The sequence below is a fragment of the Mizuhopecten yessoensis genome, unplaced genomic scaffold, assembly GCF_002113885.1.
Source record: "Mizuhopecten yessoensis strain PY_sf001 unplaced genomic scaffold, ASM211388v2 scaffold716069, whole genome shotgun sequence".
NCBI classification, from domain to species: domain Eukaryota; kingdom Metazoa; phylum Mollusca; class Bivalvia; order Pectinida; family Pectinidae; genus Mizuhopecten; species Mizuhopecten yessoensis.
In genome coordinates, this window is record NW_018479932.1 from 49,505 (window position 1) to 73,513 (window position 24,009).

General features: G+C 36.0%; 1 protein-coding gene across 1 annotated transcript; it reads left to right on the plus strand.

Moving 5' to 3' along the window:
* The first annotated feature begins 57 nt into the window (after positions 1 to 57).
* LOC110441631 (mucin-2-like) lies at positions 58 to 18,512 on the plus strand. Its single transcript, XM_021484826.1, has 13 exons — positions 58 to 261; positions 3,249 to 4,079; positions 4,709 to 4,906; positions 5,643 to 5,654; positions 6,489 to 6,605; positions 9,564 to 9,695; positions 10,898 to 10,957; positions 12,073 to 12,195; positions 13,537 to 13,656; positions 14,649 to 14,696; positions 15,581 to 15,700; positions 16,483 to 16,597; positions 18,311 to 18,512. Exons 1-13 carry the CDS (start codon positions 126 to 128, stop codon positions 18,441 to 18,443), a joined length of 2,145 nt encoding a protein of 714 aa, XP_021340501.1. The 5' UTR covers positions 58 to 125; the 3' UTR covers positions 18,444 to 18,512.
* The last annotated feature ends 5,497 nt before the right edge of the window (positions 18,513 to 24,009 follow it).

Below are 24,009 nucleotides of genomic sequence, written 5' to 3' on the forward strand. Positions count from 1 at the left end.
TAGTTCAGTCTGACACGGAGGCCAGGGTGCTTTGGCAGTGTGTTGACACTAAATTGATGTCATGCTATTCTTTGATTACAGCGGTAAAGAGGCAAGCCGGTACTGGATCAGAACCCAACGGCTTCATGACCGAGAAGCCCCCTACCACCGTGACTAGCACAGAGAGTCCTCCCTCAACAAAAGCCCCAACCACTCTTGAGCCCCCTCCTGCAATCCCCTCCCCTGAGAACGAGGGCACTGGTGCAGAAATCGTAGAACCAGGTAGGTATTTTTTATTTACGTGCTGCAGTTTGGGAAGAATAAAGATTATGTTTATTTATGTTACTAGGTATTTGTTCAGATGGTTACCTCTGCTGGAAAACTGGTGGTTGCAACGTTGTTACATGTATTCATTATGGTACGGATTAACACTTTCACCACTGTAGACCATAATTGACTCATTCATATCAATGCATGGTCGAGTCTACTGAAGTTACATAGGGATGAAAGGTTTACATGGAATACCCGTTGTAAGAAAATGATGTTTTCAAAAATTGTACAGTAGATTTGTATCGTTATAGAGAATTCTTTTAAGTACATTTTCTCTTTCACATTATTTCTAAATAAATTGAAGAACACTTTAAACATGAGTTTTCATTCATTTGACCTTTCGTTCCAACAAAGGGTCCTAAATTGACGGATGGCCATATAACACAGTTTAATATTAGGCTTTTTGCATCGATACATCTTTGACCTAATGCTTTTGTACTTCTAATTATTAACACTTCCAAATAAAATCATCACTCTTAAGTTATATTTAATACTACAAATGAACTTAATATTTCAATCATCAGACGAAACAATTATCACTTACTGTCCAGTACGTAATTGCGGGGGCAAAAACAACACAAAACAAAAACGCGAAAATTAATGACACAAATAAACAATTCTTTGTTAATGAAACAGGATTTTGTGATTTTTAATTCTAGGTGTGCACAAACCGCTTCTCCATATACTTCAAATATTATATTAAAAAACCCCACCAAAATGAATACTGAAGTGTTAACAAGATCGTATTTCGAACATAAAGTTAATAAAACAACAGTATTAACGAAGAAAAGATTTACATGGGACCCCTTAAAAATGAAAGTCGAAACTCTCAGTCAATAAATACCTTCCAACTAAATTTATGTCCAATCCAAGGAAGAACACGTTGTCCTTAAATGGAAAACCAGTGTTGTAACAACCAAACAAGCAATATACCAAGGAGCATAATCAGAAACACCGCACTCTTAACATGAGGAAGTAGAATATTTTTTTCAATGAAATCATCGGGAGGAAGGGATGTAACAATCAAATAAACTACAATCCAATAAAATGCTGCTTTGCACACAGTGCAACATGTATTTTATTAATTTTAGACTGTTCATGTTTTAGGTTTTTACGTTTTCAATCGATGGTCTTGAAAAAAGAAAATCACGTGCTTATATACATTTTTCAAACGATCGTCTTGACCAAAAAAACACATATACGCATTTGTAGATTTTGTTTTCTATTTGTAAGTTGTATTTAACGGATTTTTTTTTCTAAAAATGTTTGCATAAAATGTATGTATTCACCCGTGTTTGCAGTCATTTGATTTGAATTTGGAAGGATACATCTTTGCAATGAAAAATATCCCATTGTTCATTGATTTCACCTTACAATATTTGGATGTTCATCCTCAACTAAATAAGGATGTTTTAGGCGTAGAAAAGTATATTCCCAATATTTTTTTTAATAAACGGCTGACTTTCCTCAGAAGACAAGTTTGTTGATTGGCTATTTTTGAATTATGAATTATTCCCACAAAAAAATAAAAAATACAACCAAATGCTTTTTTCCATTGCTTAAGATTTTGCTTATAAATGTCTTTTTCAAACTTTTTGCTGACTTTTACAAGATTTTTTACGGTATTTGAAGGCAAGTATGACATTTCGTTAATTCATAGACTTAAACGCCAACAGTAGGAAACATAAAAAGGTAATAGGATTGTGTCGCCATTTCTCAGTAGAATTTCTTCAAATTTTGTAGTTATATTGCTTTGAAGTAAAGAAAATTTTCTGCCATTAATAAACATAGGTTGTCAGAATTTTAAGGATTTTAAATGGAAATTTATGTAAAAGGAGTGAATTTTGAAAAACAAATCAAACACACATTTTTTTGCTAAATAATGTCAATAAAAATGATACTGACTTAGATTAGTATTGCATTAATGTATATCAATTTCATAAATGCTGAAATTGTGTAAAATTAATAATCTTTAAACGATTAAAAATTAACATTTTATAATAAAAAACATATACACATAGTAACTGCATGTAAGAGTTATTGTTCTTGAAAAACTTCACAGTAGAGAAACATGGACACATGTGACTCATTAATTAAAAAAACAACTGAATTAATGCCTGAATTGCTTTGAAATACTTTAATATTGAAAGAACACACTGTTCTGTCAATAATAAATATACAATATTCATCAGTTTAATATTAAACATTAGAATATGCGGAAATTGTGATACTGTCTCCCTACATTGGGTTTCAACTAGGGATGGACTTCCTATTTCCGTTTACCACTACACTCCTTTTACCTTAAAAGTTGCTTTTATTGTCTGTAAGATATATTAGAAATTATTTCATATGTGAAAAGTGATTAAACAAAAAAAATCAATGTTGGCGTACAGCGGGCAAAGCAAGCTTATCATATTGAATATTTTCCTGTAACCTCGTTTTCGAACATGTTTTGATAATTGCAAGTTATTATTATTATTTGTTTTGAAAATTGTTGTTACAGAAACTAAATTATACAAAAAAAAGGCAAATGATGCTGGTGGACAGCACATAGTCCGATTATATGCTAGTATCAATTAAACTATATATAATATATATAATTTAGTGATAGGCTTTCATAATCGAAACTTATAAAAATATGTCGTAAGAAATAGGGAGTTACACATCAAATTCATTTTAGTTTAAAACGTTCTTAGAACTTAAAGAATAATATAGAAATGTCGATTGGACGATGTGTAGCGTTGGATATCGAACTCATACAGTTTGTGTTTTGTTCATTGTATTTCCGCATAATACTTTTAAACTGTTAAGTTACAGTATATCCAATTGTCCTAAATCGCAAACAATTATAGCACAAACCTTCTTGACTATGTATATCATATGCTATAAAATACGACTTGTTGTCCGTTTTACAACAGATGTTTTGTTCGGTGTTACAGCATTTCCAGTCAGACCGGTTAAAACGACAACAGAAAAGGGACCAGACCCTCCATCGACAACTTCCACTGAATCTCCCCCAGCAACATCCACTGAGTCATCCCCTAATACAACAACGGAATTCCCCCTAGGAACACGTACCTCAACAGAGATGGGTCCCACATCTACCGAAATGGCTCCATCTACTGATAATTCCACAACAGACAACTCAACAGAGACGACAACGCCATCAACAAGCGGTTCAGAAAACACAACAGATTCTGGAGCTTCAAGTGGACCAGATATGACAACAGATTCAGGCATGCCCACTCCTTCAAACAGACCAGATATGACAACAGATTCCGCTGTACCAACCCCTTCAAATGGTCCAGCAGCTGTGACAACCGATTCTGGAATACCAACCCCATCAAATGGACCAGATATGACAACAGATTCGGGCGTATCTGCCCCTTCAAATGGTCCACCAGCTATGACAACAGATTCCGCCGTACCAACCCCTTCAAATGGACCAGATATGACAACTGATTCAGGAGTACCAACACCTTCAAATGGTCCACCAGCTGTGACAACTGATTCCGGAATACCAACCCCTTCAAATGGACCAGATATGACAACAGATTCAGGTGTGTCTGCCCCTTCAAATGGACCAGATGTGACAACAGATTCAGGCGTTCCTACCCCTTCAAATGGCCCACCAGCTGTGACAACTGATTCAGGCGTACCAACCCCTTCAAATGGACCAGATATGACAACAGATTCAGGCGTTGCCACGTCTTCCGTAGCTCCACCAGCTGTGAACACCGATTCAGGCATACCCACACCAGTTCCAGGCGGTGAGTCTTGTAGTTGCTCATGTTTGTTTCAAATTGTAACTGTAACTGTAATTGTTATACCCCCGCTTCGACGAAGTCGGGGTATATTGTGTTTGCTTCGTCAGTCCGTCCGTGTGTCTCCCGTTCTATTTCACCTACGGTTATGAATCCTGTTTGTGGGTACATGCATGGAAGGCGGTGTGTCGCGTACCATATGTAAGTCACGATGACCTCTACCGTGACCTCTGACCTACATAATGTCGTCAGAAAGGTTTCCGAAGCATATTTCCCGTACAATTTCACCTACGGTTATGCATCTTGGTTTGTGGGTACATGCATGGAAGGCGGTGGGTCGCATACCATATGTAGGTCACTGTGGCCTCTACTGCGACCTCTGACCTACGTAACGTGAGACTTGCAGCAGATGAACTCTTCACTTGATTCTTCCACATGCTCATTACTCTCACCAATTCCTGATCAATCAAAGCGGGGGTATTCACGAAGGCCCCCCTTGGAGTTACATCTAGTTTTAATCATTATTTGGAATTGTACGTTTAGACAGTAAAGTGTCAAATCATAGAAAAAAACATGACAAAAAATACAATGATGTGTAGCTTAATACGTTAATTTTTCTGTTTTGTCTGGTCCAGTAACGGGATCAACCGAGCAACCTGGGGCTGGTTCAACAGAAGTATCAGGAACCGGAAGTACAGAAAATCCACCCAATGGCACAACAGAAGAACCATCCATAGGATCTACCGCGGGACAAAACTCTCTTCCTCCATCCGTAACACCATCAGGACCCGGCACAGCTGGGCCATCATCGGGCACTACCCCAGTTGCAACAGGTATATTTCCCACAAATATATACGATGTACATCGACGTTAAAAATGAAAATTGCATTCCCCTGTCTCACTCTCGTTGACGGGGTCATTTTTGATGTTTTACTCCGTCTAAATGTGAGATTTAAATATTATTCTTTTTTCCGCTATTAAGCATAACGTTATCTTGAGGTATTTTTGTCTTGATTCAACGATGAGTTATTTCTAGAAATACCCAATTGTTAAATTGAATGGGGTTAATCCCGTAATACAAAACGATTCGTTAGACACATCACTGTCACGTGACAGTAGCGCGACGATACGGTTGTGGAAGGCTGCGACTTCATTGAGACAATGCTCTAACTCTGACAATGAGTATGTTTTCGTTACCTCCTGCAGTTACGAAATCAAACACATACTGACAGTTGTGTTGTGGCCTACTATTTCACTGAGACAACACTACACAGTTAACGTCATTTCACTCATCACGTTTTCACGCATGGAAATGTTCGCGTTGTGATCGAAGTGTACTATTTCACGAAGTGGAATGGTTTGTATTAATAAATCATCTTAAACTATAATACGCGTATATTATTATCATATCATATTTATTTACATGAATAATATGGATATCATATATAATATTATATAAGTATTATAATCGTAAACGTCAAATATTGATATTCATAAAGATAATAATATTATTAACATATAATAATATTATTAACCTTACAATTATTGATATTATTGATAATATTTCAGGTACCACGGAAGGTAAGTTATAAAGTATAAGCTTAACTCTTAATACACAATGTAATAAAGATGATGGTTTTATTTCAACTATACTTATTTATAATGTAATTTCGCTTGCAACATGCCTTGTAAGTGATTTACCGAACATATATGAATACGTCAAAGGGCACGGGTGATTGGAAACACGGCCTATGATTGGTTAACGTCAAAATTAATGCGTCATTGATAAAAAAAGTAATTTTGTTGTTAAAAAAGATATATGTACAAATTTTGTATAGAAGATTTCCGTTATACTTATTTTTGCTTTGCTTTGCTTTGGTCTGTCTATCAATAGACAAAAGCGCACTCTGTACATCATCCGATTATCACTTTATCCATCAACACACTAATAATTTATTATATTAATTATATCTGAACCCCCCCCCCCCCCCCCCCCCCCCCCCACACACACACACAAAAACCGACATGCTAATGATATTTGCTATCAAGTGGATGAATTCATATATTATTGCCCTTCACCTTATCCATGTGGTTGATGTTGTTCTCACGACAGGCCACTAAATAAAAAGCGTGTTATTTATCACGAGATCATTTGAAGCGGAGAAAGAAACGTAGTTTTGATGAGCAAATATCTATGACGTAACTTGATCTGTGACGTCACAAGTCAAGTGACGTAATGTAGCATTGCCAAACTACATTTTCAAGCTAAAATATTACTGTTTTGTCCTTTGTTCTTTTGTTGCAAATTCCTAGCCTGCAAGTTGTAAGATGAAAGCTGAAAAAGTAAGATATTTCAGTTGGTATTTTTATGAGTATATCATCTTTTAATAATTACTTTGTTTGGTAAATTACTAGTCTGTGCTGACAAACTTCCAAATTGCCGACAATACGGATTTGACAAGGTCTGCGTTCCTGGGGCATATAGACCATGGGCTGAAGTTCGATGTAGAAAATTCTGTGGATTTTGCGGAGGTAAGATTTACTTTATTTCTTTTAAAAACTGAATGTTGTTTATGAAAACTCATTGTACATTCGATGGCTACAATATGAGGGTACTTGGATAAGTTAAGGTTGAGTCTTGCTAGAAATTTTGGATACGTGTTATAAAAGAGTTGTAATGATAGCAAAAAAACCCACATCGTCACAACTCAAAAACATGGTATACCAAAACATCAACACCCAAAGACATATTATACCAAAGCGTCAACATCCAAAGACATATTATAGCAAAGCGTCACCACCCAAAGACATATTATAGCAAAGCGTCACCACCCAAAGACATATTATAGCAAAGCGTCACCAACCAAAGACAAATTATAGCAAAGCGTCACCACCCAAAGACATATTATACCAAAGCGTCAATTACCAAAGACATTATACCAAAAGCTTCAATAACCAAAGACATGTTATTCCAAAGCGTTAACACCAAAATACTTATTACACCAAAGCGTCACCACCCAAAGACATTATACCAAAACGTCAATAAACAAAGACATGTTATACCAAGGCGTCACCACCCAAAGACATTATACCAAAGCGTCAATAACCAAAGACATGTTATGCCAGACCGTCACTACCCAAAGACATATTATGTCATAGCGTCACCACCCAAATACATTATACCAAAGCGTCAATAACCGAAGACATATTATACCAAAGCGTCAACACCAAAAGACATATTATTCCAAAGTGTTAACACCCAAAGCCATATTATATCATAGCGTAACCACCCAAAGACATTATACCAAAGCGTCAATAACCAACGACATGTTATACCAAAGCGTCACCACCTAAACAAATTATACCAAAGCGTCACCAATTAAAAACATTATACCAAAGCGTCACCACCCAAAGACATTATACCAAAGCGTCAATTACCAAAGAAATGGTATACCAAAGCGTCAACACCAAAAGACATATTATACAAAAGTGTCAATTACCAAATACATTATACCAAAGTGTCAATTACCAAATACATATTATACCAAAGCATCAACACCCAAAGACATTATACCAAAGCGTCAACACCAAAAGACATATTATACCAAAGTGTTAACACCCAAAGCCATATTATATCATAGCGTAACCATCCAAAGACATTATACCAAAGCGTCAATAACCAAAGACATGTTTTACCAAAGCGTCACCACCCAAATACATTATACCAAAGCGTCAATACCCAAACACATGTTATACCAAAGCGTCACCACCTAAACAAATTATACCAAAGCGTCACAACCTAAAAACATACCAAAGCGTCAACATCCAAAGACATATTATAGCATAGCGTCAGCACCCAAAGACATATTATACCAAAGCGTCAATTACCAAAGACATACTATACCAAAGCGTTAACACCAAAATACTTATTATACCAAAGCGTCACCACCCAAAAACATTATACCAAAACGTCTATAACCAAAGACATGTTATACCAAAGCGTCACCACCCAAAAACATATAATACCAAAGTGTTAACACCCAAAGCCATATTATATCATAGCGTAACCACCCAAAGACATTATACCAAAGCGTCAATAACCAAACACATGTTATACCAAAGCGTCACCACCTAAACAAATTATATCAAAGCGTCACCACATTAAAACATTATACCAAAGCGTCAATTACCAAAGACATGATACCAAAGCGTCAATTACCAAATACATATTATACCAAAGCGTCACCACCAAAAGACATTATCCCAAAGCGTCACCACCCAAAGACATATTATACCAAAACGTCAATAACCAAAGACATGTTATACCAAAGCGTCACCACCATAAGACATAATACCAAAGCGTCAATAACCAAAGACATATTATACCAAAACGTCACCACCCAAAGACATTATACCAAAACGTCACTAACCAAAGACATGTTATACCAAAGCGTCACCACCATAAGACATAATACCAAAGCGTCAATAACCAAAGACATCTTATACCAAAACGTCACCACCCAAAGACATTAAACCAAAGCGTCAATAACCAAAGACATTATACAGTTATGGGATCGCACAAAGTTACACGATGTGCGGTGTGCGCACGATGTGTGCACGGTGTGTGAACGGTGTGTGCACGATGGGCGAACGATAAAAAGCTGGACGATCATTGCTTGCGCACATCTGTGCGCACGATGGACGGACGTTGTGCGAAAACAATCGTGGTTGGTGTAAATTGTTCTGTTACCTTGGAGCCCAACCCATTCTTGACAGCCTAACGGTCGCTGTAATATATACTGTGTAACACGCATTGTGAAATTGTATAATCTTGATTATTGTGAGAAATTACAGATATATACACAGTGTACATTATCGCATACAAGCCTTCCGTATTTTTGTCATTCCGTAATTTTGATCTACAAATGATACCAAATCGCACAGTTGTGCGGAGAAAAGCGCACAACGGGGCGAACGATTGCTAAATCGCACAGTTGTGCGCACCATGTGTGAACGATGTGCGGACGGTGTGTGAACGATGTATGCACGGTGTGCGCACGCTTTTTTTTGGTACGTTGTGCGGTCCCACAACTGTACCAAAGCGTTAATTACCAAAGACATATTATACTATAGCGTGAACATACTAAGACAAACCATATTGCCGTGTCAACGCAAAGGAAACAATACATACAGAAGTCAACAAACAAGAACAAAATATATCAGTTTATCAACAAACAAAGACAAAATATATCAGTTTATCAACAAACAAGGACAAAATATATCAGTTTATCAACAAACAAGGGCAAAATATATCAGTTATTTAACACAAAAAGGCAAGACGAACAGGATTGTCAACACACCAAAGCAGAATATACCAGAGCGACAACACATAAGGACAACCACAAGGTCCAAACCCTGACGTTATAATCCCGGTCTTCAGATTTAACTTTTATTCATGATAATATATGTTTATATGTATTTATGTTTTAGAACCAACATCGCCACCCCCATGTATGGATAAACTGCCAAACTGTAAGGAATACAACGCAGGTTTTTGCACAAATCCGGAATATAAGATATTCATTGAAGAAAACTGCCGAGCCTTCTGCAAAATCTGCGACAGTAGGTATTCGTTAGTCATTGATCGGTTTACTAACAAACTTTACAGTATACATGTTACTTTTAATCCTTACTGCGTGTAGCAGTCAAACGGATTTACCACGATATCATATCACTCGTTCACGTTTCTCCATTTACTACTAACATTTTTTAAGGCACAGAACCCTTTCACTAGCTACACAACAAATTGCACATATGCTTACAGCGTAGCCGAATCGACATCGATTTTGGTGGACAACTCGTACACATTTTACACCTTTGTGTAAAAACGCGTCACTGGTCATTTGTCTGCTGAAAGTGACATACCGTACTCGTCATCGGAACGTCACATATTAAAACACTTATTGGTTGTGCTTCATGAATCTTTTCAAAAACCTTTTTTACTTGTCCTTTAGTAATTTGTTGACTCGTCTCTTTTCCATGGCAACCAAGTCCATTACTTTAACGTGACGATTCTAGTGGATAAATGATCGCAATGTATTGATGCTAAGGTAAAAGGTAACAACACATTAAGCTAAAATATAAGCATTATTGTTATTTTGAAATATTTGTTTTAATTCTTTTGCAACTGAAGTATTCCTATTAAATCACATGTAACGATGAATTTCTTTTTAAAAACGTAATTGTAACTGTTCAAATTTGAGTGTTTAAAGATACACGTATATGTTATAAATTAATACAGAAATACGGTAGGGGTAGATCTACTATCTTTTCATTGGAAATTTTTGCTTTACCGATGTTGCCTTCAAGGGATTATAAATAAACACAACACTAAAATGAGTGCCCAATTTATGAGCCGCAAAGTGTATCGAAAAGTTGACAAGGGAAGTCACCGCAATCCAGAAAGAAATCTCTCAATGAAATTTTTCTTTTTGGTGCATTTGTACCCTTTACCTTAAACAATAACAACACAAGCAAAATAGACATCATATTTCTAACCAAATAGCAAGATGTCATTTGAGGAATATACGAAATGAAGTACAATTGTCATCTATCGACATTCAGCGCTCTCTACATACATTATCATACGATGAGTTTCCGTTGCGCTTTATAGCGAGAAAGAATTAATCTTGAAAAGATAAAATATAAATTTAAAAGGGTTTCAGCTTTACTGTGCCACAATATCAATACGCTATGAATGTATGTGTATGACGTATTGTATATCATAATGTTTTACTGATATCTGCTTTTATTTTATTTGTTAGACCCAATAACAGCACCTCCCACTCCTCCGCCATCTACAACTCTAGATCCGATTTTGGAAAGTAAGTTGCAGAAATATACAATGAATTCATGTATTTATAACGTTTACACTAAATATCATTATCATGATAATAAATAAACCAGTTGTCTATTATGTCATTATTTAATTTTTGCTATTCCCCTAATGATAGACTTATTCAGGTTATATTGTACAACATCAACAATAAGTCAACGCAAAAAACTGATGACATCGTATATCGTGATGTTTGGCGAAGTATTCGAAATGTTAACATCTGATTGGTTGAAATTACTCAGCAATGAGATCAGAAAGCAATGTGGTGTTTTCTATAAAATCCTCTCGTTTTGTTGCTGTCTATCTTATCGTTTTTTGTCAAAAAAGAATTAATTATTCATGAACAATGAACTACATGTACAAAATGTTGCTTGACTTAAAATTAAATTATAAGAACCAACAATGATTTTTTTGGGATAAAACGGTACATGACGTACTGCAAAAAAACTGTGCACGTTTGTGCATAAAACATTTCGTCCATTCATGCAAAGTGCATACAGTGTTTTCTTTTCGGAATATACCATATAATTAAAAAAAAAAAAATGGTTATTTCATTGAAGGTACTGTGTCGCTTACCTTCGCTCTTTTATCTTGTCAGTTGGATAAGTCTGGCATTTCTTAGTAGTCTTACATGGTGGAAGTTATTAACTTCCCGTTAATACCACACTCTGGTGTGAAATGTGTCAAAGATATAAAATAAAAACGAGAGTTATCTGATTTTCTTACGTGCCATAAATAATTCAATATCTCACATAATGTTAAGCATGCGCAATCACATGCAAATGCGATGTTCATGCTAAAACGTGGTCTATTAAGCAGGCAGACAAAATCGGCGAGAAAAAAAGGTCAAAGCTGATTAACAGCGCAATAAAGCGAAAGTGTACACCGATGCAGCCTTAGACTTACATAATATAAATAATTGGAACTTTGAATATTTAATAAACGATTGATTACGAGAATGCATAATAATAACGTAAATATGACGTCAACCCCTTTCCTGGTTGTTAGGGCAGATGACCACCTGGGAATGTGTACTTGTGGGGTTCTGTTAACATTAAAAGCATGTAAGGTTTGTTTATTGTGTCCAAATTGTATTGCTTTCAGGTTTAAAACTAAACTGCCGAAACATCCGAACGGATTGCGACTACTTCCAAGATTCTTCATGCTTCGATGATTTCGAAGGTTGGGCGAGACGTAACTGTGCCCTTCGTTGCGGATACTGCCCAGGTATGGCATGATGAATCTAGCATTAACTAAGTCTCTCATACATATGCTTTGGAATTTCAAATGGTGATGTTTAGTCATAGAGAATAACTTATTGATATGGTTTATCATTTAAAGCACTTGCACTTTCTATTAAATGGAATTTAACATCGGCAAAGTTTTTTCTTTTTCTAATTGAATCTCACAATGGCAAAATGTATTTAAAGATATCTAGCAATAGCAAATTTCATTAAACATTAAATTAAGCTGCCAAAGTGTAATTAAGATAATTCCAAATAGATGAGGTTTATCTTTTTCTCGGAGATTATGTATGTTTAACGAGGGTCTCATGAATCACGATTAATCAAGGTGAAACAACGTTTCACTGCCACAAGGGCAAGGCAAATATTACTATGCCGAAATAAAAAAACAAAAACTGCAAACTTTAAAGATGATCAGATTGGCACATAAATCTAGAGAGGCTCCGAATAAAGGAAGTACAACCGGGGAAACGCAAGCGCGTAAGGGGGACTTGATGATTCTTTTCAATTCCATGCTATCAATTATCCAATCACAAACGCTTTTCTATAAACAATGTATACTTATCGAGAATTCCACATTGTCAGGCTTGATCAAAAGGAATTGCACATTTGGCAAGTGTATTATTGATAATCAAAAACTGGAGACCATTTTAAACGGAATCTCTCAATGATAAATGTAGCAGAGGGAGTATAGCATTGGAAAATGTTATCGAAGATAACCTCACGTTGGCAATGTGGACCAAACGGAATGTGACAAATTGCAATATTCATCAAAATGAATCTAACAATAGCAAGGTTAATCAAATGAATCTGATTATGGCAACTTTATCAAAGGATATCTGATAATGACAAGTTTTATCAAATGATATATGATTGTGGTAAGGTTTATCAAAGGATATCTATAATAATAATAATAAACTTTATTTATTGAGGATACAAAACCTGTTTAGCAAAGCTAATCTTCCACAAGGTTCTCTAATTGATCTAAGGTTTATCGAAGGATATCTAATAATGGCAACTTTATCAAAGGGAGTCTTACCAAGGAATGTAATATGGAATCTCACATTGACATTTTTGTCAGATTAATAATGCAACGCCATTTGCAATATTTTTCACTCATCTTTGGACATATTGTAAAGCAGAATGTATTTGCTTTTACCACAAGATATGAGTATTTCTCTCAATGATAGTTTTATACTTGATCTTTTTGTAGGTGTCCCTATCAACGTTATTTGACTACCATGAAAACGTCAATGTACATATGCGAAGAAAAGATACAGAGTAAAAATATTATATTTTCGAAAAACACTCTCTACTTCAACAGGTAAACTAGAGACATGCATAGACACAGACCCCCTTTGTGATGAATACGGTGTAGACCTATGCACAACCTACGAGGGATTCGCCAGGGACAAGTGTAAAAAATTCTGCAACTTATGTGGAGGTTGGTAGCATAAAAACGTTATATTAATTATTTGATGCTACTGCAGACTTTTGTAAAGTATACTTATTCAATTTAACAAGAGCACTAAAGTTGAATAGGTGATGATAAATCATACATTTCTGTACTTATAACCATAACGTCATTACTTTCTGAGGTTTAGTTGATACATATTTTTCCTCTAACAAACTTTTGAAGATGCGGTAGCACTACAAAGCTGCTCAAACCTCTTATCATATATTTTCCATTTCAAGATGTTTTTGTTTTTAATTATACGTTTATATAAATTATTACACATGTAAACTTGATTTTATAACAAATACATTCTTCGTATATGATATGGTCTATATTATATATTAGCTTATTATTTGGTCTAAGGATCAAATCGATGCAACCATATACTCGAATAACTACCTTTTATTTTTTGACGTCATTTGATTACACTCATATATATATATATATGTATATGTAGCGATAAATAGTTTTAAATGTCCATGTGACGGTTACAATAAAATAAAACAAAACAAGAAGACTAGTATAATCGGCTAGCGCTTTCGCCTATCTTGGTATAACCTTGCTATCGCCTGAAGAGCCCCAATATGGGCGAAAGCGCTAAACGATTATGCTAGTCTTCGTGGTTTATTTTTATATTTTTATATATAAATGTATATACATAAAACAAAACACGAATACTACATTCCGCTAGCATGAATAGTCACTATTTATATACAGTATGGTAATACGGTAATAATTATGTTCAGAGGTTATACCAGTATAAAGAACATTAAAGGTTGGTAATGGGTACATCGTATACAAACAAAATAATTTTAAAGACAATATTAGATTGAAGATATAATTATATCGTAGGTGTACATAAGTAATCATGCGCACCGCACGCTCGTCCATACATTCCTCCGTATAACAATCTATTTCAATTAGGTTTTGTTTGAAAAACAGTTGTATACATCTCAATTATGTTTTTCTCTCGTTCACAGCTCCTGTGAGACCCTCAAGTATGCCTGGTTCTAATACTACGGGTTCAGGTTGGTTAATCTTTTTTGGGGATATATATTGCACGACTCCTTCCTTGTTTTCTATCCTTGTTTGTTAAGTGAATTTAAAGTCAGTAGATAGAACGTTTAAAAATTATGTTTTATACGTACAATAGAGGGATTCGATATGGATTAATATAAAATCTATTACCTGTAACTGAGCCGAGGTTTGGATGTTACAGAATCTTAGACCGAGTCTGATATTACCCAATCTCGTTCAGTCACAGGTAATTGATTTTTTTCTTGCTTTTTGTAGTTCAAAACACTTTTCACTTTCGCTATATTCTACAAGTATCCCGTATGAAGCCTCAAATGAATAAGGCCACTTCACTACTCAAGCTACATTTAAATGCTTCCGCGTAAACAATGTAGCTCGTCCTTACAAAGACGACAAAGTATTGTACAGTGCATTTTTTATTTTGTCTACAACAACGGGAATCTAACAACATGAAAACAGTATATATTACGAAAAAGCAAAATATTTATAACGTGGAATGTTCATATCGAGCATTTGTCGCGCGGAAGAATACATGGCTGTGTGACGATTCCACGAAAAGTGACGGAAAGGTGCCAGACAGATCGGACGAGATAGAAAAAAATCTAGCTCAGATTTAGGTTGACATAGATGTAGATTGGGTTCGGTTTCTTTGTGACTTCCTGCCCGTTGTAGGTGACAATTGTTTATCCTATCCAAGTCCCAAGTCGAAGCATGTGTGCTGTCATTTCAAAACGAGTTCATAGTGATTTTCCTTTAAAAACTATTCAACCATTGAATGAAGAATTAATGACATGAACACTTTGCTCGTATTAGCATCACAGAAATGTCCAAGAAGTAAATTTCGCTCTATTTTGGTTTTTTTTCTTCTTAAATATAGGTGTAACTTTGCCCTTTGCTCCTTCAAGACCGTCCAACCTTGCACCAACATCCGGGAACCTGACTGCTACTTCGCAGATTTTGTCTCAAACATACGAAGGACCCCCTTCGGATAAAAAAGGTAAATCTATCGTCAATATATTTTGCTACTTTCAGGTACACGAATGCTGTATAAGGATGTATAATTTGGGTCAAAACCGAGGATCCGACTCCAAAGTCTACACTCGATGGTGGAATTCTCCTATCCCACGTACATGCATAATGATTGATTGTTTTTCTCCCACCATTTTGTCGAAATCCTGCTCAAACCATGCATAGATAATGCAAATATGAAATTCTTACTATAGTAAAAACTCTATATAACTTCTACAGAAGCTAAGACAATATTTGGAAAGTGCACTAAAAGTGTATTATGAGTATACATCAATACAAGCAAGATTGTGGCAATCAGTCACACGACGTTATGACGGACTTTCGATTGTAACGTCATGATATAACGCTTTCATCTGATACAAAAAAGTTCTTTACGTACATAAATCAAGGATAGACGTAGACAGTTAGAGATGATGATAATCATGACGTCATTACATTTACGATGTCATACATAAGGAGATTTTCCTTTTATTAAAAATGTACATCAATGTTTTGAAGAAAAAAATTATCATAATCGGTAAAACAAATGTTATTATGGAACTGGCTTCTTTTAAGGGTTTATGTGCGTTATTAGATTTGTCTATCATTATTATCGAAATATAATTTAACGATTACAGAATTTTAATAATCTACGTATGCATTGCTTGTGTGAAAAATAAAGTAAGAAAGCGAAGAAACACATATTAAATGATAATTTAAAAAAGCAAATAAATATTATTTAAAGATCACGTGAATGTTATTTTTCTTCAGGATTTTGCCAATACAAAGACCAATACCTTAACCTTACACAGACTTACACCGATGGATGTGACGTCAGATGTACGTGTTTGGACAACGTATTGAATACGGTTGTGTGTTCAGATATGTAAGTATCGTTTTATCAAACCAAATCAATATTTAAAATATCTGTAAGGTTCTACATTTATTCCCGTTTTGTTTGTTTATTTGTAGTCTATAATCTATAGCAATTCTCTTTCCCTCATTCTTATCCTACCCGCCTCTTTTTCCGTTTTTTACTCATATACTCAACGTACTGCTGCATATTTCTTTCTCAAATATTATAGTCATAAAACATATAGTCCTCAAATCACATGTGTATTTCTTCCACTGGGAAGGGATCTACATAACTTGTATAAATTGTTTCCAAATCCACATTTCAACAATTGTGCATTGCTTTACACTATACAGTAAATGAAAAACAAATAAAAAATAAAGTTTAAATTAATCTATAGTCTAGAGCTCAAACACAACTCAATCATAAAAGGCACTGGTTTTTCTAGCATTTAATGAATGTTGTATACTAAATCAAAAAAACATTTTTCGAAAAATGTTTATTATATAAAAGATACATTTTTGATAATTAGTATAATTCCGTCTTTGCGTACTGCAGAGTTATCTTCTCTTTTGAGCAGGTATTGGTTGTTACGTCATTGGTTTGTGTGAGAAAATTAAATCATTTCTCAAAAATTGATGACGTTTCACTCACAAACAAATGACGTTACAATCAATACCTGCTCACAAGTGCAAATAACTTTGCAATACGCAAAGACGGAATAGTCGACAAAGGAAACAGGCATGGAGCGGTATAATATAATTTTGAATTCAGAAACAGTTTTTGTCTTAAATGCAAATAAGACTGTCTTCTACACAGGTTTGTCTTTACCCACAAAATTTATTACAGATTTTATCCAAAACCACCTGATATAATGCTATCAAGAAAATCGTGAATATACTATGTGCATCACAGTGTGTAGATAATCCTTATTCTGTTAATTTAGTAATTTCAAAATTAAAGCTGACCGAGCACGTAAAAAAGCTTTCTACTGAGAAATTTCATTTTTTAATTCTGATTTTGATATCTTTCCCAGTGACAATATCTGCCGGCTGTCGTTTCTAAGGAAGTGCCGACATTTCAGTTTGTCCTTGCTTGGTAACGAGTATGGGTGTCGCTGGGTATAAAAAGTGCATTACCTGTCAAACCGGTTATCATTCTACAACTGACCGACTTGCGATTCAATGCGCCGCGCATCCTGATCAGATCGGCAGCCGATATCTAAAATCAAACGTACTAACCTTGAGACTTCGAAACACTGCCAAGCTTGTTATAACTTATGGCACATTATGACCAATATTCGTATCCAAACAAGTACATTCTAGCATGTCGGAGCTTCCTTAGATACGACAGCCGGAAGAGATTTATTCCAGGGAAGATCTCGAAACTATTTTTTTTTTAATCCCAATTGAAACCTTTTACACTTGCACTGCTTTAAGCTTGAATTGCATACTGAAACCGTGATTTAGTTGTAAATAATTTCATCTAATTTATTATTCAATTTTGTTGATATTTGTACACTCGAAATCTGCAAAAAGGGAAGACTTGTTTAGTCTGTATTACCCGTGACAGGTCACTGCTGTTTTATCCAAATTAACAATGTCATTATTCTTTTTTCTGAAAAAGTGTGCATTACAAATTCAACTTGTGTGTTTTCAGTAGCTACGCTAAATGATAAGCTTTTTATTCTTTATTTGTGTTTATTTATAGCTCTATTATTTAGTCCTCTCTTTGTGTTACAAACAGATGTCCACGATGGACTGCCACGCCTTCCCAGTGTCATTTCGAAAAGGAAGCGGGTCAATGTTGTGATAAGCTCATCTGTAGTGGCGGAGTATTGCCGGGTGTTCCTCAAATCAGTCCAACCACAACGACGTAGTGTATTGTATTCAATTTAAAACCTTTTCATAACAATGTTTGTATTCACAGTAATAAAAAATAAAGATGGGAAATGTGTTATCCTTATTTTTGATTTTTAGAGAAACTCACTTACGCTCACTTACGCTCTCTACACCCCTGGAATATGTCCAAGCAAAATCGAAGGCTCAGTGTGCGCCACCATGTTGATGAGAAAAAAGAAGACTAGTTCGATCCTCTGATGTACATCAAAAGAATCACGCGGTAGTGTAACGGTACAAATTGACTGGCTTTGAAGTCGATGTCGCTCATCTGTTATCTTCAAAGGACATGTATCAGCCGAGCGATTGGTCAGGTTTATTAACCTGAGACCAATCACACATCTACATGTATCTTCGTGCCTTTAATTTCGATATTGGATCTATTTGATACTTCTATACATGTTCTTCTGTTTTCGCCGAGCCGGAAGAGCCTTTTTAAAGGTTGAAGCTGCTACATTTTGTAGTTTGAAGCCAGCCGTTACATCTCTTTTTTTTCTTTCTATCTTTGTCAAAGAAGCAATATCAACGATAACATCTTATTAAACACTTGATCCTTACAAACGTTTGTTTATTGGAAATTGGTGCATAGGACAAAGAAGTAATTCCAACAGTTGGGCGCATTCCGCTCCATTATCGAGACATAGCACCAGTTTCCTCTGGCACTGACACCAGTCTTGCGCACTGCTTTATGTAAAACGTGGAACTTTCCGACACCGTTTGGTGTCGGAGAGTTTTGAGGTGGTGGTAATAAAACTCGAATATGGCACAACATATGTCTCACGTAAATTGATAGATGGATTATTGATTGATCCTAATTAATCCACTCTTATTATCACCAACAGCTGCTTAATTCCATCGGTAAAGTCCTCGATTAACAATCGTTCAAAATATCCCACGTATCGGTCAACAAAAAATTCATGGAAGTCAATAGATTTCCTTTAATTGTGTTTAAGATAAACCTCCTGTGGAGCATACTTATCCCCTATATTCACGCAGAGGATCAATTACAGACGATCTCGTCATATCGAGGATCATTCCGCAATGAGGACCCATTATATACTATACACGAAAAGGAAAACACAGATAAAAGGGAAAACATTACGCACACCAAGACACTAGTATATGTAGATGCAGTTTTAAACCTTTTAAACCCAATTTGAAATGTTCACAGTAGTCTGAGGAAACGTTGGCAATACTTTCAAACTTCAATCAGTCTTACTCCAGTGTTTCTAGTAAAAGCGAAAATCAACAGTAGACGTTACTTACATAACCAGACACACAGGTATAAAACCTGACTATTCAACATGACCTTTAAGGATGAGACATGATTTAGATTATTCAGAGTGAAGTGCGCATGACAGGGCAGCAGGACGTGTTTTTTCGACATCGCGGCTAAAACATGTTGTATATGGCTTAAACTACACCAATGAGGTTCAAGGGTAGAAGGAATAGAAAGGGAAAATCTATTTACCCAAAGGGAATACGGAGATGATTGAATATGGAGGATGGCAAGGAGGAAGTTGAAGAGAAAAGTTGAAAAGAGGGACACACCCGTCGACTGTTCAACCTAGTGTAACAATATAGCGGACGGTCAAAACAGTCAGATATTTTCAGAGACAGACTCCTCTATTAATACACATTGATCCACACCGTCCCCTCAATAAACTATACCCCACCCCCTGCATCATTCATGTTCCCTGGATTCATCGGATCGGCCTCGCCAATTTATTCACATGTCACTATGCCACATCTCGTGCAAGGGTTGCCAGAACCGGCTCACACCGGTATGAACAGTGTCCCACAATGGGCGACAGAGCTACTGGCAAGAATTATGCGGATAAAAGGTTATGAGGAGAAAATATTTCAGGGGATGAGGGAGGAAATTAAATAGTCAACGTCTAGGGTAGAAAGAATCGAGAACTCCGACATTCCAGATGGACGAGAGGTGCGCGCCGCCATTAGTGAAATGTACTCGTCAACGGAGTCGCTGAAAACGAGCGTCACATACCTTCAATGCAGCTCAATGAAAGAGAGCCTGTTGTTTTATGGGATCAAGAGGAACAAAATAAGGACTGCATACGGGTGATAAACGATTTCTGTGAAGTCGAACTGAATATTCCAGACGTGGGCAGATATATAGACCGCGCCCATAGAATGGGGCCCAACAAACGCGGGCAAAGTAGACCAATAGTAGCGCTTTTTCAGGACTTTAGATGTCAGGAGCATGTAAGGTCGTCAAGTCACCTCCTTCAGGGGAAACGCTAGGTATCTCAGAACAATTTCCCAAGGAGATAAAAAGATAACAGCAAGCAACTATACCCTGTATTAAAACAAGCCAAACGTGAGAGGAAGAAGGCAATGTTAGTGAGGGACAGACTATATATCGAGGGAGTCCTGCATGTACCACCGCCAGGACGGAACGCCACACGCAGGAATGTAAGTAGCATCTCCCACGGGGATAGGTGACAACGTCAAACGCCTGGACAACATTCAAGGATAACAAACCCACCGGGCATCCCCCAATAGGACAGGAACGAGAATGCGCGCAAGCAGAGACCAAATTAGAAAACAAAGGTAATTAAAATATATCATCTTTTACGATATTATGTGCCTCAGTGAGTGTTGGATTAATGATGAATTTATTCCACAATCTAAAAGCTTTCTGTTACAAAATTGCATTATTCGATCGAAAACAAAGTGTAAGCAAGGAGGTGGGATGATTCTCATTTATAAGGAAAATCTCAGTGAATATGTAAGTGTGTGTGAGGTAACCGATGAATCGTTAGTTTGGATAAAGATCACCAAACAATATGCTGAAGATGTGTATCTGTGTTTAGTGTGTATACTACCCTATAAGGCAAATTATTAGAATTCATATGAAAATGATTTATTCGAGGAGTTGGAGCGTGATATGCAATGTTTCTCATCACAAGGCAAAGTGATCATAGCTGGAGACTTTAACAGCAGGACGGGAAACCGGCCAGATTTTGTCCAAGAGGATTCCATACATCAAACCCTGACAGCACAGGTATCAGGTACTGTGAACTACACAGGAGATATATATATACCGCCGCGTGTGAACCCAGATAGTACGGTGAATACATTTGGAAATCATATGTTGAACTTGTGCAGAACAACTGGACTCCGTATACTGAACGAACGACATCATCCACACATGAACAGCGATTATACATTTAATGGATCGCTGTTCATGTGTCGGTCGTCGACTACGTATTGACAACAAGTTTCAAACTTGATTGTGAGTAGTTTCAATACACTCTGACCACGCCCCCATGCACTTTGAACTCTGCATATCATTTGATGCTGTCACTGGTGAGCGCAACAGTACGCATATGCCAAACGGGAGATAATGTGTGTCAAACAGATGGTCAGATCAACACAATGACGATATTATTGAGGCAGTTAATGAAAGAATAGTAGAACTCGAAACGCTAGTACGCGACAGCACGTTTAGTACCCAGGAGGAAACGGACAACACAGTGCAACAAATATGTAGCATGTTTTATGACATTCCTTTCATATGTAAAAAAAACACCAATGTCGGTGAGAAATGTGAATCACATAGGTAAACACACAGTTGATAAACAGGAAGACAATCCATGGTTCAATGAAGAGTGTAAACGAAAATACAAAACTTATTTATCATTCCTTAGAATATTCAACAGTGATAAAAATTTCGAAACACACAGGAATGTACATAATGCAAAGAGGCCAAATAAGACATTAGAAGGACGCCTCAAGCGTGAATATAAGCGAGATGAAGGTGATATGTTTGATAATATGAGGAAACGTAATCCAAGACTATTCTTCAAATATTTTAGCAAGCGGAAGTCGGTTAAAACTTCGAACTTTAATATTGATGATTTTCGTAGCTACTTCAAAAGTCCTGTGCCATCTAGTGATGGAGATAACTTGGACAGTGACGGTCAACAGCACCCAGATGAAGATGTAACAGTGTGTATACCCTGAACTCGATAATGAAATTACAGACGAAGAGATCCTTACTGCGATCAGAAACTTAAAAAAGAAATAAAGGACATGGAACAGATGGCATTATAAACGAACTTATCATTGAGTGTAAACATACTATGTTACCCGTTATTAAATCAATGTTTAATAAAATCTTAGATCAGGGACATTTTCCTACGCGATGGGCAAAGGCAGCTATCGTGCCTTTATTTTTAAAAAAGGTGATAAAAATGACCTCAGTAACTATCTTGGTATAAGTCTATTAAGCTGTCTTGGGAAACTTTTTACTCGTACAGTGAACAATCGATTGTTTTCATGGGCTAACACAAATGAAATTATTTCTGATGCACAATTTGGATTTAGATCTGGTTATGGAACTACAGACGCAATTTTTGCTTTACATTCTTTAACTAATAAGACATTCTCACAAAATAATAGACTATATTGCTGCTTCGTCGACTACAGGAAAGCTTTTGATACTGTAAATCGATCTAATTTAAGGCTAAAACTTTCAAATCACACACGCATACACTACACGCATGCATCTTGCACACAGGGGAGGCCGTCCTTAAATGACCATAGCTGTTGATAGGACGTTAAACAATGCGAAACCAAACCAAACTGTCAAAATGTGGGATTAGAGGTAATTTGTTATCAATTATTTTTTCAGTGTATAAATGTGCAAAATCATGTGTCAAGTAAGATGGATTTTATTCAGAATTTTTCACTAATGAGATTTTATTATTTCAAGGTGAATGCTTATCGCCAATAATGTTCTCAATATATGTGAACGATTGTGAGATGGAGTTTATACAAGAAGGTAACATGCCATACGAGTTAAAAAAGCCTTTTTCTACTTATGTATGCCGATGACATGGCGCTGATATCAGAATCAGTGGAGGGACTTCAAAAGTCACTTGACACATTACTATTTTTATCTGAGAAATGGAAGCTAACTGCTAATACTCAGAAAACTAAAATTGTTGTTTTTCGAAAGTCTGGGAAGGCTCGAGATAATGAACATTGGTTATATGATGGTGAAAATATAGACGTTTTTGATGAATTTAATTATCTAGGATTATTATTCAACTATAACGGAAAATTTACTAAGACTCAGCATAAGCTATCTGAGCAAGGTCGAAAAGCGATGTTTGCACTGAGCTCAAAGACACGGAAGTTTGATTTTAATGTACAAACTATGTTATCATTATTCAGAACTTATGTGCGCTCAATTATCAATGATGGAACCGCGAGATCTGGGGATGTTACTGTGCCAAGAATATTGAAAAAGTACAAATGCATTTTTTAAAGCAAATGTTAGGGGTGAAGCGAAGTACAGCTAATTACATGATATATGAGGAATTAGGAGTATATCATCTGATTACAATAAGAAAGTTGAGAGTGTTCAAATTGTGGTTGAAATTAGTACATAGTCAGAATTGTATTATGACTGAAATATAAAATGATCTTATGGAAAGGTTAAATGTTATTGATATCGGGGATACCCAGATGACAATAGATGTAATGCATGGTTTGGATATTATTAAAGAAAGACAT

Bases quoted from the DNA above. Each gene is read 5' to 3' on its own strand.
- LOC110441631 (XM_021484826.1), top strand. From the start codon at position 126: ATGACCGAGAAGCCCCCTACCACCGTGACTAGCACAGAGAGTCCTCCC. The intron at 9,696-10,897 runs GTAGGTATTCGT...TTTATTTGTTAG, and splicing joins CTTCTGCAAAATCTGCGACA to ACCCAATAACAGCACCTCCC. The intron at 13,657-14,648 runs GTTGGTAGCATA...TCTCGTTCACAG, and splicing joins ATTCTGCAACTTATGTGGAG to CTCCTGTGAGACCCTCAAGT.